Here is a 17,600-nt window from a genome sequence, read left to right on the forward strand (position 1 = left end):
AGCCTGGTGTGTTCACCCCAAAAGGTGTGATTTTTAGTTTTGTTTGGGTTTTGGTTGTTGGTTGGTTGGTTTTTTAGTTCGGCTGCAGCAGCGCGGGCCTCCGCTGGCACCCGGTGCACTCGCAGCGCCAGCTGCGCCCCGGGGCGGGCGGGAAGGGGGTGGGGGGGCGCGTGGGCCGCGAGTGGGCGGGGGGCGGGGCGCCTGGCCACGCACGTGCGCTACGTGCGGCGCCTGCTGCGGCGGGGCCGCCCCTCCCCCAGCGTGGCGGGGGGAAGGGCAGCCGCACAGTACCCCCCCCCCCCGCCTCCCCGGGACGGGGGAGCTCCCCCCCCCCCCCAACCCGTCCGGGTTAACGGTGGGGGACGGGGCGCGGCCCGACCCCACCGTGCGCGGGGGAGAGCGACGTTAACTGCGGGGTAGGGGGACACCTCACCGTGCCCGGCCGGGAGCCGGGGGCAGCCCCCGCTAACAGGCGCGCGCTCCCCCGTGCCCCCCGGCCGGGCCCCGCGGGCGGCGGCAGCACAATGGCCGGGCCCGCAGCGGGGCGCGGAACAAAGGGCCCGGCCGCGGTCGCCGGGGCTCGCCCCGCCCCCTTGTTACGCGACAGCGGCGCGGCCAATGGCGGCGCCTGGAGAGGCTCTTTAAAAAAAGAAGTGCCGGCCGGCGGCGGCTGTCAGCTGTGGCGGATCCCTCCGCGCATGTAAACAGCCGTTGCGCTGCGGTCCATGTGCCCTCGGCCCTGCTGCGCGCCGACCGCCCCAGCGGGGAGGGGGCGACCCCGGGACAGGGGCGAGCGCGCCAGGCAGCGCGGCTGCTCGGAGCGGCGGGCGCAGGACCCCAACGGCCTCCCTGAACCGGCGGTGCTGGGGGGAGCGGCCTCGAGCGGGGCCGGGCGGGCCTGAGGCCTGCGGCGTGAGGCCGCGCACAAAGGCAGCCGTGTGCGGGCCGACGGTGGCGGCCCGGCCGGTAGTAGCGGGGACTCGGCCAGCAGCGCCCGCCGGGCCCGGGCAGGGCGTCAGAGGCAGCGCCGGGGCTGGTGTGGCCCCGCCGCGGCCGGCCGGCCCGGGCCCCGGCTCTCGGCGAAGTCCGTGGCCGGCGCTCGCCCCCGGACGGGCGGGAGCGCGCTGCCCCGGTAACACCGGTCCCCCCAGGGTCCGACCCAAGCGCCCCCTCACAAAGGCGCGTGACGGGGCGGGGCGGCCACCGCCCCCTCCCCCCGCCCAGGCCGGGGCGGACTCTTTTTCTCTCGCGCTCCAGCTCCTTGCCCCCCTACCCCCCCGGCGGAGGCGCACGTCCCGTTCCAACGGCGCTCGGCGGCCCAGCGGCTGTTGGAGGATTGTTCGGAGCGGCGGCGGCGAGCGGCCCGGGCCCGGGCCATGGCCGAGTTCCTGCCCCCTCCCGAGTGCCCCGTCTTCGAGCCTAGCTGGGAGGAGTTCGCCGACCCCTTCGCCTTCATCCACAAGATCCGGCCCATCGCCGAGCAGACCGGCATCTGCAAGGTGCGGCCGCCGCCGGTAAGTGCCCGCATGGCGACGCCGGGAGCGGCCTTTGTGTGGCGGCTCGGCCCGGCGCCCCCCGCCCCGACCCCCCTGGTGCCCTCGGCCGCGCGGGGGAACCCCCGCTGGCTGGGCAGGGCAGCGGGGCTGCTCCGGCCGCCGCTCTGAAGTTTCGGGGAGGGGGGCTGCGCGGCTAACCCCCCCCCCCCCCGCCCAAGTCGCCTCAGAGTTGTCGGGCAGCAGCGGCCGGGGCGAGCGGGGCAGGGGCCGCGTTCCCCTCACCGCCGCCCGCCCGCCCTGCCCTGCCGCCCCGCAGCTGCGGCCGGCCGGAGCCCGGCACCGGGGGCGGCCGCGGGCCGAACGGCCCCGCGCGAGCCCCGCAGGAGGCAGCGCCTGGGTGTTGCCCTCCATGTTGGCATTGTGGCGGCGGAGCGCCCGGCCCCGGCCCCCCGGCCCGGCTCCCCCGGCCCGCCCCGCACGGGGCGCCGCTCCCCCCCGGCGGGCACCGGCACAGCCCGCCGCCGCGCTCCGGCCGGTGCCTTCGCCAGCCGAATCCCAGGCAGACATGGCCACCATTTTAGAACGCGATACACAGTGGGAAGAGTAATGAGCCTTCATCCTCCTCCTCCTCTTCTCAGCTGGCGGTGTAGCAAGCTCAAAATCGGGGTGCGAATCCCCGCGCCCTTCGGCTGCTGGGCTCGATCCAGTGAGAAATGCCGCGGGGGTGCCCAGGGCCGTAGTTCGTCTGGGCGCGATTGTTGGTTCGTTGAAAGGGATGAACGGCCGCGCCGGTGGTGAGGAGAGGGGCTGCCTACGGCCAAAGTCTGGTTAACCAGCGCCTCTGAATCGGCTTTATTTCGGGCGAATCGCTCTTTCTCCGGGGCGGAGAGTGGTGCAGCTGGCTGGAGGGAGTTTTGACGGCAATGATGAGCATGTAACTGGGAGCCCCACATCTCATCCGGTGGGAGCTGAAGCTGAGAAAACATTTCAGCAGACTTTAAGTTTTGAGAGCGAGACTTGAAGTTCAAAGAAATAATGTTCAGAAACACATGCTCCTCAGTTTCATGTTTTGATCGTTGCTGGGACTCCTGTTGGTAACCGTGCTTTTCCTTCCCAATTAAAATAGAAGTTAACTCGCTGCATTAATCTTGAGATAGAAATGTTTGTAGCAGACTGAATAATGTGAATCTCATTGGAGTGGAAGGTGTTTCTGTTCTCTGGGAGAAGAGTCCCAGTTTGCAGCGGTATAAATGCACACAAGAACGCTCTTGAATTTTTATCTAGGTAGAATATGCCAGTGCCCCTTTTCATGCAGTGTAGCCAAATGCTGACATAGTTAAGGGGGGTGTGTGTTAAGATGGTTTTCATTATGCGGTCAGCATTGAACTTATGTAATATTTCTTAGTAGAATGATCTTTTTGAGTTGTATATTGTCAACAGTATTTCAGCAACTGTAAGCAGAACAGAAGTTTTATGAAGGCTTTTTCTTTTGGACTTTGTTTTAAAAAAAAAAATAAATCTCATCAGTGTTTCTTGGCTGCTTGTGCAAAAAGCCAAAACCCTGTAATGAAGGCTTTTTGTAAGCTATATTATCTATTAGAGACTCAAATGAATAGCTCTCTTAATGAATTACTTATTACAGCTGCATTTTCAGCATACTCTCATCCTTGCTTACTGAAGAGCTAATATCTGCCTGTATTTATGATTGTACATTTCACTGAACGTATTTAGAAGTAGGATGAGAATAGTTGGAGCTGCTGAGGGCTGAACACCTAGTAGTTGTGTGGAGCCTGGCTTTCCTGAGGCTGAGCTGCCATGGCCCTTGCCTACCCATGGCAGTTCCCTGGATGACTTGTGCAAGTGCAGTTGTTTGTTCGCCGGCCTGCAGCATAGAGGGAGCTCTTCCAAATCCATCAGAAAAAGCCTTGAAGTTGACGTAGTTCCTGGCCTTCCTCCTGAAAATAGGAGACACAATGAATATTCAGCTACCGTTCTTTTCTGTGTAATCAAGTGGCTTATAAATACCATGAGCTATAAACTCTACCACGCTTCTCACAAAACCATGTCGCTTCCAACCGAATGCACTGTTTGGTCACGGCTGAGGTTTGAAATCTTAATGCATCCCCGTGAATCTTTTGCCTGCGTTCTTGGTCGGGTTACGTGCCAGTAAGCAGGTAGGCAGCACCATGAACTGTCAGGGTCTGAGTTGAATAAGGAATTAAAAATTTGATTGCTGGCCTTGCGTTATTTGAGCTTAAACTCTGCTGGGTAATTATCAGCAGATGAATTTGTGCTTTTGTATTTGAGCTGCAATATGGAATAGTGTTTTGTGAGACTGGTGCCCAACTGTAGCTTCACAGTTTGCTCATGAAGAAGTCCTTATCCCTAAGCTAGCCTTGATGTGTCAGCCCCAGACCATGAAAAGGAGAGTGCCCTGTTCTCTGAGGGACCAGGTTCACCTTGGTCTCTGGTACCTTTCTCCTGGTGTTCGGTGGGCACCAGGTCAGCTTGGAGCAAACCACACCTGTAGTGGCTTCTTGAATGGCAGGTTTCGAGCACAGTCAGCTGCTTTGCCAGGGGAGTATTGAGGCATCTGACGTACTGTGGACATCTGGGTGGAAGCTAGTGGGTTCTGGGCAATTGTTGCATCTTTGTGGGATGAAGGGATGTCCAGGGATATAACAGGAGGTGTCATTTCTCTATGGCAGTTTCCAGCTGAGCACTCAAAAGAAGCTTTCTTCCTCTTCATTCCAGTTCAGTTTGTTCCAGTTGTCACTGATGACTTAGTTTTGCTTTTATTTGAGAGAATCTGCGATACTGCAGCATCTGGCTTGTAGAGGATGCAACAATGATACTCACTGGCACTGTTCTGTATGGAACAGCAAAGCGAACGCTTTCTGTCAACAGTCTTGAGCACAAGTCATCAGTCCCATTGGCAGCAAAGTGTTCAGACGAGCTGCGGGGTTTTGCCAGCGGCGGTTGCTTCTGGTAGTTAACCTGCTAAGTAAATCAGAGATGCTTTGACGCTTTGCTGCTGAACTGAAGGTGGGCAGCTAGGTGCGGAAAAGCGGATGGTGTACAACTTGTTTGCAGGCCATTGCATGCTGTTTTGTAGTTAGTATTTCTTCTGTGAACTGAAAACATCCTTCATTAGGATTTCTTTCTTTAAACAGTAATCTGGAACAGTGGTTTATTCTAAAAATTGTCATGTCAAGTTGTGGCCTTCTGGAAGATTTTTATGATTGCTCTGGAAATTACTGAGGGCATTTAGAGGAATGAAGTGTTGCTGGAGAATGGAGAAACCAGGACAAACGGTATCATTTGTTATTTGCAGTAGGGAGTTAATAGTAGTTAATGAAAACCAACAGTCTTAACAAATTTGAAGTCTAGCTTCAAGAATAGAAAGTAAAATGTAGAGCATGATACTGTTCCTGCCCCAAGTTTTTCTTGAAAATGGACTCTTCCTTCCACTTTGTTGTGTAGTTGCTTTGCTGCCGTGAAGAAATAGCTAATAACAACTACTTAAGCCTTACTTACCCTATTAATGTGTTTCAAGATATACAACGTTGTAAATATACTAGGAACAGCATAACTTTCCCATGGCCAAACATGAAAATAGAGAAGATTACAGCTAAATTTCATTGTTTTAAATAATATGGAATAGGTAAGGCTGCTAAGTGGCCTTAGGTCTGCCCTGATAAAACTAACCGTTTTAAGATCAGAAAGTCCATATTAATACAGTTGAAATCTTGGAGGAATTGACGTTGGAGTTCTATAAATAATTGACTCACATTTTTCAATAAACCCTGGAATACTGGGAAACTTTGAAGAGGACAGGAGGAATTAACTTCCTTATGGATTTTAAACTCTTTGTGGGTGCAAGAGTTGTTGACCACATCTCACTGCAGGGTAGAAGAATGGCTGATACAGGCCTGAAAAGGATCTGGAATGGTGGTAGTCTGAAATACAATTGCATGGAAACTGGCATTGTCCAGTTGGTTTTGTTGTTTTCTATGAGACCATGTATTTGGTTAGCTCAGTTGTGTTGTGATCTGACATCTAGAAATTAATTGCATTTCAGTATTCCGATTACAATAATTGGTATTGTGCAAAATTGTTGTTGTACTGAAGTAATCACAAATTATTTCAGGTGTTTATGAGAATTTGTAATGAAGGATCCATGTCTAATGTTCTTTCAGAACCTCAAGCCAAGGGTATCTTAATTTGTTCTTGCAGATTTTCAATGATACGGAAATTATTCCCATATAGGTTGCTGGTTTATGGCAGGTAGCTCGTTACATAGGGATCCTGATTGCCTAATAAACAATGGATGTTACAAAACAGTAATTGCTTAAGTAGGTCTCATTGTGAGGTTTTACATTTAGGAGCAAGGGAGCATATGCTAGTCCTGGAGGAGAGGGGACTGTAGAAAAGTACCTGTGGATCCTTGTGGAGAAACAGGTGTCATGGAGGCTCTGGCTAAGCAGGTGAATGCAGCTCTTGAGTTTCTCAGTGAAAAATAGGATGATTTTGCCTCTGTGGTAGCATGAGAGTGGAAAATACTCTGAACACTGCACTCATGTAAGGACTTAAAAAAGATCTGACAACTAGAGAGGGTACAAAGAAGTGTCAAGGAAGTTCTGCACATGAAAGAACAAATTTTGAAAAATTTAACCTTTACAGAGCTGGAGTGGTGAAACCTAAAGGCACAGGGCTGCTGCTCTAGGGACGTATTTTGAGGAGCAGTGTTCATTTAAACAGTGTCTGTTCAGGCTGCTTGTTCTGCCATTTGCTTGATTTATTTTCATTTTTATGGAGAAAAAGAAAACACAAAGCAAACCAAAACCCCTTCATTAAGCTGTGGACTAAACCCAATTCACTGCTGGAGCAATGTTGTTGAGGGTTCTGGCGATCTCTCCCGGTCCTGGAGTTGTAAAACGGCTAAAACAGGATTTAATGCAGAGAGTTGTTACACTTTGTCCTGAACAGGAAGCTGGTGGTGATGATCCCTCTGATTTGATAATATGCACAGGCTCAGTCAGTTGATTTTATCAACAAGAAAACAGAGATAACTCAATTATGATACATAAGTGAGGTTCACAGGGAGAAAATCGTAGGTACTGCGTCGTTTGTCTGCCTTGGTGAGAAGCGCTTGAGCCACTGGTTCCTGTTCAGCATAAGCCAGGCTCACTTGAACTAGACAACAGGGCCTGCATTTTAACTGAAAGTGATCATTTGTTAGGAAAAAATGGAGGATGGTGGTGGATTTGGCATTTTGGGATCAAGAATGGGCGGGTTTTTTGGGGAAGAGATGTTTTAGTGCTGAGGTTCCTTGTTCACATACTGTCAAGTTCTTGTGAAGAAAACTAGATCAGTTGCCAAAGCTTTTTTTTTTTACTGCAGATAAAGAATTTGCTGTGTTCAATACAGGGGTCATACTGTGAAATTAGGTAAATTCAGTGTAGGTTATTTACTAGTCTCCGATCTTTAATTATCGAGAAAATGTAAAAAAGGAGTATTTTACTAATGGGAACTACCATGTGCAGTGCTGCTGCAGTCACCATTGGTATGATCCCTGCACTTCGGAAATACTGAACCGTTGGAGTTTGCTTAGAGGATGATGCGAATATCCTCTGCTTGACTCAGTCTCTTCCAGTGAGGGGCTTTCAACACTCACTCTGTTAAGCTCATTGAAAATTTAAGATGAAACAATTTAGTCCGGAACACTCTATATGGGGCAATAGCAGCAGCAGGTTTGTGGAGTTTTTGTAGTGTGTTTGTTTAACTTGAGAATCAACAGTGTCAATTGGCTAAAAGCTGCAAGGAGAGTTTTGGATTAAACACAACTCCCCCAGCCTTGAAACGAAAGCTGCCAGTTCATGCCTGTGTATCCGTTAGGAGGTGCTTTCTTTCATTCCCAGATTACTGGGTTATCTCTGGGAGCTGCTGGGAGGGGGTGCTGTGTGCTGTGTGTGTTTGGGCGACCAGGCTGTGTGTGTTTAAAAGCCAAGGAGGGCTTGTGGAATCATACAGCCTGCCACCCTTACGTGTGTCTTGAGTCAAATCTGAGCTTGAAATCCCAGCCTGAGCAGGGAGCGTTGGCGATAGCTGGGGCAGCCAGTGGTGGCTGGTTGCAGTGGTGGGAGCCGCAGGGGAACCGCCTGGGCAGAGGCAGAGCCCTGGTCAGCTGAGGCTCTGCGACTGCTGGCAGGTGAAGCCAGCAGCATTGTCCATAGCTCATCTGCTTCTGTTCTGGGATGGCTGTTAAATCCAGGTATTTCCTTCTATCGAGTTGTTGGGATTAACATCTAGGTTTGAAAGCTGCTGGTTACAGCTCCAAAGAGGGCACAGAGTGTTTCCAAAGGGCTGTGACGAGAGAGCTCTAGAAGGTTGTCCAGGCTGTCTGTGCCACTTGCCAGTCGGACACCCTCCAGGAACATACTGCAAGCTCAGACCACAGGTCTTCTTACAGCTTACTGTCTTGAATGAAGATGGCAGTGGCTCTTGGGGCCTGGTGCCTTTGGACGCTGACAGCCGAGTCTGGCCCAGTACTGATGGATGCTCTGCTTCAAGGTCTAGGTCAGCGCCTCTGAAGTGAATTGGAGATGTTGGATTCGCTGCTGGTGCACTGACCCCAGCGCCCCGTGCATCTCCAGCTGTTCGTGCAGTGCTGCCGGTCCATTGCTTGTTCTTGCCTGGTGCTGCCAGAGCCTCTGTCTGTTCCTTGCACGCAGTCGCCTCCGTGGAGAGAAGACTGGTACCTCATGTATGCAAACCCTGCTACCTCTTTTGCTTTGATGTTCAAACCCTACGTATAGCTTCTGTCCTCTACCTTTGGGTCCCAGGGAGCAGCTGGCCCTGACGCTTGAGAATCCTCTCCAGCTTTCCTGAGCTCTTAGTTCCTCTCGAAGATTGGAGCTGGCCCAGAAACACTGGGATCTGGAGAGATGATTCTCACTGCAAGCTTGTCTTTGGCTGTGGGTCTCAGGTGGGAAGGATCTGTGGTTGTGTTTGCTCCCTTGCTAGTCTGCAATACTTAAGAGCCCAGTTTTGTCTCAAATGAGAAATGCTCCACCAAGCTTGTGTTATTGCATGTAAGGTGTGTTACTGCACCCAGGGTCTGCTCTTAGCAGGGAGGAATTGAGTGTTTCTGTTGGAAAAATCACCTGCACTCAAAATGACTGATCAAGGACCACGTCGCCGCAAACGAGGTTAACTGATGATTTGAGTTACCAACTAATGTTAGCCTTTTAACAGGGTCAGAGAGGGATTAGTTCCTGTTCAAAAGGAAGCTTTGTGGATGACCCACTGACACTGCTGGGGCGATAAATGGTGGTGCTCACCAGTTTTGCCTAGATTCTGCCATCTGAGTTTCTTTTGAGTAAGTTTTTAATGTCATCATAAAACTGTGAGACTAAAAGAGACCTCCTGAGTCACCAAGTCTGCTCCCTCCCTCTCGGAGGCAGCAATCATGTAACACCTTTGAGAAGGCAAGATCATAGATGTGGGAACAAAGAATGTAAGTCGCGCTTGCAGGGTGGGCATCCTGGAAAGCAGTGAATTGCTGCAGTTAACTGAATGAATATGTGTTTCTGTGGCAAGAATTGCTAAGATATCCTTCTGGATCTTACTATGAGATGCTGTCTAGCAAAATAATGGAAGTGATGTCTTTTTTTTGTGTGTGTGTCTGACATTGGAGAGTGTACAATTAAAATGCTGCTTGCAGTTTGCAAAAGACATGGAAGAAATGGGGAAAAAGCGTGAGGAAGATCTTCATTTGCGGGACTGGAAAGCTTGTTCTGTAAAGAGAAGCAAAAAGGTATTTGTTTATTGAAAAATGTCTTGAGACATCACTTTCAGGAAGCATTCTGCTTGCACAGTAAGCAAACAAGGTATTTGGTTAAAAATGAGATGAGGATAAGGGAAAAGTTGAACCTAACTAACTTGTAGAACAGCTTACCAGTGACAGTAATTTCTTGTTCACTGAATTCAAGGGGGTGGTTAAATTTTAATTAGAGAGTGAATTTGGATGAGGTGCAAGGTTTACCAGCTGAAATTATAGGAAGCTTACCTTCCCTGTAACAACAAATCTGGAGGAAGGATATGGAAATAGTTAAGAAATAGCTCTCCTGACCATTTGTAGTTTGCATTACTACTTGAAACAGTAATGTGATTCTTGGCGTACACCTTTGCACAGCTAGGTTTGTCTATAAAGTTTATAGAAAAGTTTGAAATTTTTATGTCGGTCTCATTTTTTGCATGTATTTGTATTCAGGTTTATTCTGCTAGGTCTGCTTAACAAATGCACGCTAATGCAGGCAACCAATTTTTGCATGTCTGTTGCGGGCTTCTAACAATTGTGTATGGACAACAAAGCAACAAAGTAATTTCAGATGAAGAGTCTGGGCAGTGTGAAAACTCCTGATTTTTTAGGAAATTGAGGATTTCTTGCTTTTTGTGTACCCTTAATCTTAGTGTAGTGTTCAGCATGGTTGTTGGAAGTAACTTAAATTGATCTTTTTAAAAGTCTCTTTTTTTCTTTTTTTTTAAAGGGGGGGAAATCCAAACCAGTTCTTTTTGAGGACCTTGCAGGTACATGCTGGGTGGAAATGGCTAGTGTCACAGGCTTCCCAGACACAAACCTCAGTGGGCCTGTGGGGTTGGTTTGTGTGTGCTCTTCTCTTCCCCAGCAAAGCCCCTCCGTACGGATCCATCAGCATCTTTGCAAATTGACCCTGCTGCGGAACAGCTCCTTCTTGTGCTGCTGCTGCCGCTGCATTTCTCTCAAAACGCTTATGTCTCTTTATATTCCTTGTAATGAACATCACATTTATCTTAGTAAGTTGTGCTTCAAAAGGTATGCAGGCTTTTTGTTGAGTAAATAATATGCTTATTAATGAAGGGTTGAAAGCATCTTGTTTTAGGAATTGAGGAACTTGCCATACACTGCAATACAAAATGATAAAAGATTATTCTTGTTGGTTGTATCAACTTTGAGTAGTTTGGATACTCCAAAATGAACTTCCTGTGACTTGAAAATGAGTCATTGATGGCCTGTTTACTACACCTGCTGTAATTTTTCCAAAGGGTGAATGGCTATGTATCTGTAACCATGACTAATATCATATGAAACAGTTTGTGATAAATGGCATGTGCAGTAATGTGTTTCTAAAGTCAGAAGTATTTTATAATCATCTAAACTGACCTGTTATATAATATATAGCGTGTGTGTCCCTCAGCTCTATCTGCTTAAAAATATCAAAAGCCAGAGTACATCCAGTGTTACCTCTCATTAAGCCAATTTACCATATCTCAGCTGAAGGTCTGGCGATGACTTTCTCCTTGCTAAAAGTTAAACGCTTGTAAGGCTGTTAAATTTTTGTTTCTAGTTGAGGGACCCATCTGCCTGATAGAGTGAAAAGCAGTCTACTGAAAGTCCTGTATTGAATAAATCGAGTTTCCAAAGCTGCTCTTTGTCAAACAGCTGACGTACTGTCACACTGTTCTGCTGCGTATATTGTTCATTCAATATGGTTAAACTTAAAAACTGCACAGTGTAGAAAATAACTGTTGTGGGAGCTTGTGTTCTGGTGGAGTCATCTTACCTTTCCTGACAAACTAGGTAACTAGTGCTTTGCCAGAGCAAGCGTCTTTGGGCAAAAAGGAAGGAACTTCCCAAAATACAGGCCAGTCAGCAATAAACAGGAGACGTATGGAGCTGATCAGCTTCTTCTGGAGTTCTGGCATGCCATGTTGGGAGTGAGGTATTTCTGTAAGGTCGCACACAGCAGTAGCTTCATTTGCTTTCTTAAGTGGAGAGGAGAAGCTCGCTGTGCCCCACCTGAAGGCAGGCTGCTGTCTGGCAGCGCATCCTCAGTCTGTGTCTGTCCTGCGGACCCTTGAGGCTTTATCTCTCTGGGAATGAGCGTGAGCTGGAAACCTGTAGGATCAGGTCAGAATTCCTGTTCCTCCTGTTGTGCCCGGTGGCACGAAGGCTTTCCTCTGGGCTCCTCTGCAGCACAGCCCAACAGAGGAGCCTCTTGTGCCCCCCTCCCTTGGCTCTCCTGAGGGTCTGCCAGTGCTTTCTGTGCAAGTGACAGCCCTGCAGCACCATGTCAGCCTTGGTGGTGGTGTCAGGGGTAGTGTCATTGCCTGGGTGAGCTGCATGTTGTTCCTGTTCTCTTCATTCCTGTTTCTTGTCCTCTGCAGATCCTTACTACAGCTTCCTGTTTTAGAGTAATGCACGGCTCACTTGGAGACAGCCTTGGCTTATTACTTGGCTAAGCAGTCAGTCACTACATCAGTACATGTCAGTACTTTTTATTTTTTCCCGTTTACTCTCTCAACCTAAGCAAAGCGCTTGGGTTCTTAGAGTTCTCCCTTTGGCAATCCTATTTAGTCCCCAGCATGTCCCAGGGGTGCTGTGTGTCATGACCAGTGTGTGTCCTCTCCTGGTTTGGTTTGCTGTCTTCTGTCTGTCTCTCTGCACACAGAGCAAACTCTAGAGCTGTGACTAATGGTGTAACCAACTGGTTCAGCTTGAAAGTCAGATTTGTGGTGTTTGAATTGTTTACAAAATGCAACACTTGAAATCTTGCTCTAAATGTTCCCAGTTGTGTTTCCCATCTCACCGTTCGGGGGCCAGAAATGATTTATCAGTTTAGCAGGGTATTACAAAAGTGTCAAACGTTTTCTTCGTCATACTTGCTATTTCCATTGCATTTGGTGGTCTGGCAAACAGTACAGCATCAGTAAAAGTAGGGTTAATTTTACCTAGTTGTTGAGGAACACCATGCCATTGGGCACCAGTCTTAGTCTAGAGGTTAAAAGAACAAAAGTGATCAAGAAGCACATCCTACTGGTTTGAGGACTGAGCATCCTGATCCCCACTACTGCCTCTAATTTCCAGTTCAAATCTTAATTCTAACCTGGTCTTGCCAAGTATTGATGTGCTGAAAATGCCTTGTAGGATCAGAAAACTTATCTCTTGTTACTAATGTAGAGGTTTGGGTTAGTCAGCGTGTTTGATAAAATGCGTTGGTGTCCCTCTTTGCTCTTCAGATGTCCCACACGCTTGGTGGCTTTTGTGTTCCTTCTCTCCTTGGCTCTGCTGTGGGCTTGTGCTAGTGACAGGATGAGATTGTTTTAACATAGAATTGATCTGGGTGTGTGTTTGTATGTAAGATAATTGCTTTACAAATCCTTTATGGTTGTTTTTGACACTAGTTTTCATATTAAGTATGTTGGCTAAACCAACAAATGTTCTGCTTATGATGCTGTTCTTAATTTTGGTTGCCTTAGTCTGCTGGTGCTGGGGAAACATTTTTCTTTTTCCTGCTAGAAAACTCTTGCCTTACTCTGCTATCAGTAGCTCTCACACACGTTATCTTCATTCTGTAATTAGTGATAATAAGATAGGTTTATATATAATAAATTACTGTCAAGTTTAAATCAAATCTAATTTGGTTTAGTGAAGCTGTGTATTGCCAAACCAACTGCATGTGATAGATGTCAGAGATCTAAAAGATAAAATTGCTTTATAGTTGTGTTTATAAATAACATTACCAGTTGTGGGTATTCTGTTAAATTAATAATAATCTTTTTTAATTGGTCATATTCCAGCTGTTCCTGAATGTTTGCAGGCAAGGAATTAAGAAAAGAAGCTTTTTTTTCTAGTTTCCTTTTTGGTTTAGTGCAATTGCTGTTTGTTTTTGAGACTACATTTATGAATGCTAACTGCTGCACTTGTCCTTTGTGAGCATTTGAAGTCTCCACTATCAAATGTTGGTCTTCCCAACCGAGGCAGGCATTAACAGTTTGGATCGTGGTTTGAGGAACCTGGCTTTGTTCCGTTTTGCGTGGTAGCAGTACTGACTGCGTTAGTGTAAGTGACGTCCCGTCTCAGAGCGGCACCAGAGCTGGTTCTCCTGTTCAAAGCGCTGGGCGGGTTGGCCAGGCTCGGTGTGGAGTGTCCCCAGCAGTGTCCCCTCACTGTCTGGCAGGCACAGCCTCAGCTGTCGTGAGACTGGGGCAAATGGCCCCTGCAGCACCTTTATCTACCCGGCATGGGCAGGGAGAAGATGGACTGCCTGGATGGGCTTATCGTTGAGGAGAGGTCCTTAGTCCCAAACTGTACTTTATTTTGTGGTTGGTTTCATCATCTGTCTGGTTTACAGTAAAATATTTTAAGGCGTCGGCAGTGGAGCTCAGTTGGAGTATCTCATTTTCCCGCTTCCTAGGCTTGTTTGACATGAAGTAGCCAGGAAGCAGAAGCAGGTGCACTTCAGCTGCGCGGGATGCGATGGCCGGCGGGTTGGGATGCAGCCGCAGAATAACTGGGATGCAGCCACAGCCCTGGGCTCCTGCCACGTGCTGTGCTGCTTCGGGTTGAGGGGGCTTGGAAGCCACAGAGACCCCTTCCGTGCTTCGGGCTTACCTGGCTTTTGACTGTCGTATGGAGAGGCTTTCTTCATTTTCCTGGTCTTTTGATGAAGCTTTTCTGTTTTTCCAGGACTGGCAACCTCCATTTGCATGTGACGTTGATAAGCTTCACTTCACACCGAGGATCCAGAGGCTCAATGAACTAGAGGTAAACTGTAAAACTGAATGTTGCTTCTGCTCCAAAATGCTTAAATGTTTTTTTGAGAGGCGGTGTTTTCCAGTGGATTGACAGTGAGCTCTGTTTTTGACTTAAGCTGACAGCACCCAGGAGCTCTGAACATCAGTTTTTAATTAGCACAGAAATTGGTCTGTTTCAGTTAAAAACATACCAAGCATAAAAAGTAAATGCTCGTTAAAGGAAAATAATTCAGGCCTTTTCCACACAGAGGTGCTTATAAGTGATTAAACTCAAATTCTCAAGTGCCATGGATTTGTGTCTGCATTTTGAACTTAAACAGCATCTTTTAAAAGTGGAAGAAATGAATTGCAGAGTGCTTTAAAAACAACAAGCTGTTAGGAAGGAAGAATTATGAAATCTGGATTCAGTTGGTGGAAATTTACTGTTCACAAGCGCTTTCTTTTACTGCTTTCATGAATTCAGACTGGTGGAAGGGACTGGTGAGGAGTCCTGGTTAGGTCACTACCGATACGAATTGGAATGACAGTGACTCTTTGCCTGCCTGATTTTTCTCGTGGGGCTTGCTTTCTGAAGTCTTGGTGTGATTCTGGGAAGTGCCAGGGTAAGGACTTGAACACTGGCCTTGGATGCTGCGAGAAAGACTTGTGTGGACCCAGGCTGGTTCACAGAATCGTAGTTAGGGTTGGAAGGGACCTTTCAAGGTCATCTAGTCCAACTGCCCTGTAATGAGCAGAGACAGTTGAGAGCTCTCTGGAGTTTAAAAGCAAGCTCGACTGTATAGAGGTGGCCATTTTTTGCCTTAGGAATAGAAAATGTGATGAAAATGTGTCAAAATTTAAGCCTAAGCTACTGCTCTTTAACGTAGCAGCAGTCCAGTTATCTCACTGTTTGCATTGCTGTGCCAACGGACTAGTTGGCTTCTCCTGCCATGACTGGTTTGTATCCATAAAAACGAGACAAATGCAGTTGGGAGTGAAAAAGGATAACAGAAAAACCCTTTTTAATAAGCCATAAATATTGGACTATTTTTGCTTTATTACAGTAAACTAAATTGTAATAAACTGTTGCATTTATTAATGTGATAAATGTAATCAACCCTAGCAGTCCAGCTAGTTTAGGTAGTTTGTAGCAGTAATAACTCATTACTTGTCTGTTCTCAGAAAGCAGTTTTCTAAATGCAGTAAAAGTTAACAAAAAGTGACTTGAAGAAAGACTGGTAGTATCTGTATGGAAATTTTTTTTTTCTGCATATGATGAGAGGGAAACATGCAAAATTACACTTGCAAGGGAAAATCCAGACAGGCAACTGAGGCTGCGGCATTATAAACACTGGGATATACAAAAGCTTAATCTGCATTTAGTATGTGGTTCATGGTTTTGTTTTTTTTTTCAGGCCCAAACTCGTGTGAAGCTGAATTTTCTGGACCAGATTGCAAAGTTTTGGGAGCTTCAAGGATGTACGCTGAAAATTCCACATGTGGAGAGGAAGATCTTGGATTTATTTCAGCTTAATAGAGTAAGACTGTTGCAAGGGAGAAACTAGTCCCAAAAAGATGTTGTGTTGTCTTAGTTTCTGGGACGCTATCATAGTTGTTCAAGGGAGATTTTGGGGTATATCTAAGCTGAAAAAGTTACTACTTTGTTTAACCTAACATAGCTAATGTGACAAAATAATAAGAAATACAACATTATGGGAGCCTTCAGGTGAGCTGGGAGATCAAATTACATTTCCAGCTCTTCTTTGAAGTTGAACTTGGATGCAAACTGGTCAAAAAAACCTTCGTCCTAACTGATGAAAGCTTCTGAACAAAGACAGCAGTGAGAAAAACATTCCTTCAGGAATACAGGAGAAAAAAATCCAGCAGCTTTTAAGATGAAACTTGTTAAGCTTCTGGAGAAGTTTATGTATTCTGAAAGTAGGGGATGGGATTTACTGATCCCTAGGATATGTGCTTTCTGTTTTCTTTGTGTTTAGAGTAGTTTGTATTTGGTTGATTTTCAGCCTGTTTCATAGTACTTTGTTCCAGTGAGAAGAACTGATTGTACTGTGCTGGAAAGTTGTGTTGGAATACAAAGTAGAGGTGTGACAAATTGCAGCCAGGCAAATTCTCAAAAGTAAGCTGAATTACTGTTTGGTCAGCTAATACAGGTGCTGACTTGTTTGTAAAGTAATTCAGCAAGTTTACAATTCCTGAACAGGTTATATGTTTATATGTTCCAGTTACAGCTTTTAAAAAGCTTTCATGTTTTGAGGTTTTTAAAATGGCAGTTGTGGTGTTGTCTTGTGTTTTAAACCAACAGTGCTTTCCTTAAAGGCTGATAATTTTAGTATTAAACATATGACCATTTTATTTTTGCTTTTTAGCTAGTTGCAGAAGAAGGAGGATTTGATGTAGTTTGCAAGGAGAGAAAATGGACCAAAATAGCCACTAGGATGGGATTTGCTCCTGGCAAAGCTGTGGGCTCGCACATCCGCGCACATTACGAGCGCATTCTCTATCCTTACAACTTATTCCAGTCTGGAGCGAGCCTGTTGGTAAGCTATATTGAAGCTAACTGAAGTCCAATTAATTTAGTAGCCAGTCTGTTTTTATATATATATATATATATATATATATTTTAGTAATGGAATATTTCCAAAGACTGCATTTTATGCTTTATGGATGGCGTGCAGGCGACAAGATGCAGTCTGTGGTGTTGATGCAAGCGATTCAGAAAACCACAGGCAAACTTTTAATCAAAAGTAAAGTTTTTAGAAGTACTCTTCAAGATAACCTCTTGCTGACTGCTTTGAATACTATCTTTTTGCATTTTCTCTGTCGTTTACAGAAGAAGCCTCATAACAGACTTTCAGACTTCTATATAAATTTTTTTAATCCTGTTTTGTCAAATGCAAAATAAGACTATATTCACAGGTCCTTATAGGTCTATCTCTGATAAAGCAAGTGTTCTGGGTCATGTGCACATATGGCCTGCACACATTGAGTGACTGAGGAACTGTATCAAACTTTGCCAGTTCTGTGGCTGTAACTCATCTTGCTTTCACTAAGGGTGTCCCAAGTCCAAGTGTGCTTCATGGGTGTTGCAGTGTAGTTAACAGGGTGGCTTGTGACTTTTTTTCAAGCTTAAATCTTCATCCTTCTTGCTTAGATTTGGCCATTAAAACAAAATTCAGGGTTTGTGGAGAGTGAAAGCAGCATAATCTCTAATGAAGAATAGGGCTCTTCTTTTAGAGCAGTAGTGATTTATTTGGAAAACCAAAATAGGTTGCAGTTGCCAACATGCATTTTTATTTATCTGAAGCACTCTTTCCACGATGGTCTTCCAAAGAGAGGCGTGTTGACCTTTTTTAAGCAGTAAAAGCCCTAATCCTGTTACAAGCATGTCTCTGTCTACAGAAATCAACACTAGCTTTTTACATAAAGCTACCAAAATGAGGGCGGGAGTTGACATAAGTCAAGAAAGGTTGGAATTGAAGGATTTTTATTTAGCTAGCAGTGATCACTTCTCAGTGAAGAAGAGCT

The 17,600-nt window shown here is 46.7% G+C and overlaps 1 protein-coding gene across 1 annotated transcript in view; it reads left to right on the plus strand.

Annotated features, from left to right (window-relative positions):
- The first annotated feature begins 703 nt into the window (after positions 1-703).
- Positions 704-17,600, plus strand: part of KDM5B (lysine demethylase 5B) — a 55,779-nt gene continuing 38,882 nt past the window's right edge. Inside the window, exons 1-4 of the mRNA XM_055728371.1 lie at positions 704-1,514; positions 14,008-14,085; positions 15,470-15,592; positions 16,442-16,612. Coding sequence (XP_055584346.1) covers positions 1,377-1,514; positions 14,008-14,085; positions 15,470-15,592; positions 16,442-16,612 — 510 coding nt within the window. The 5' untranslated portion in view covers positions 704-1,376. The remainder of the gene's footprint in view (positions 1,515-14,007; positions 14,086-15,469; positions 15,593-16,441; positions 16,613-17,600) is intronic.

This window comes from Falco cherrug, chromosome 16 (assembly GCF_023634085.1).
Source record: "Falco cherrug isolate bFalChe1 chromosome 16, bFalChe1.pri, whole genome shotgun sequence".
In the NCBI taxonomy this organism is placed as follows: Eukaryota; Metazoa; Chordata; class Aves; order Falconiformes; family Falconidae; genus Falco; species Falco cherrug.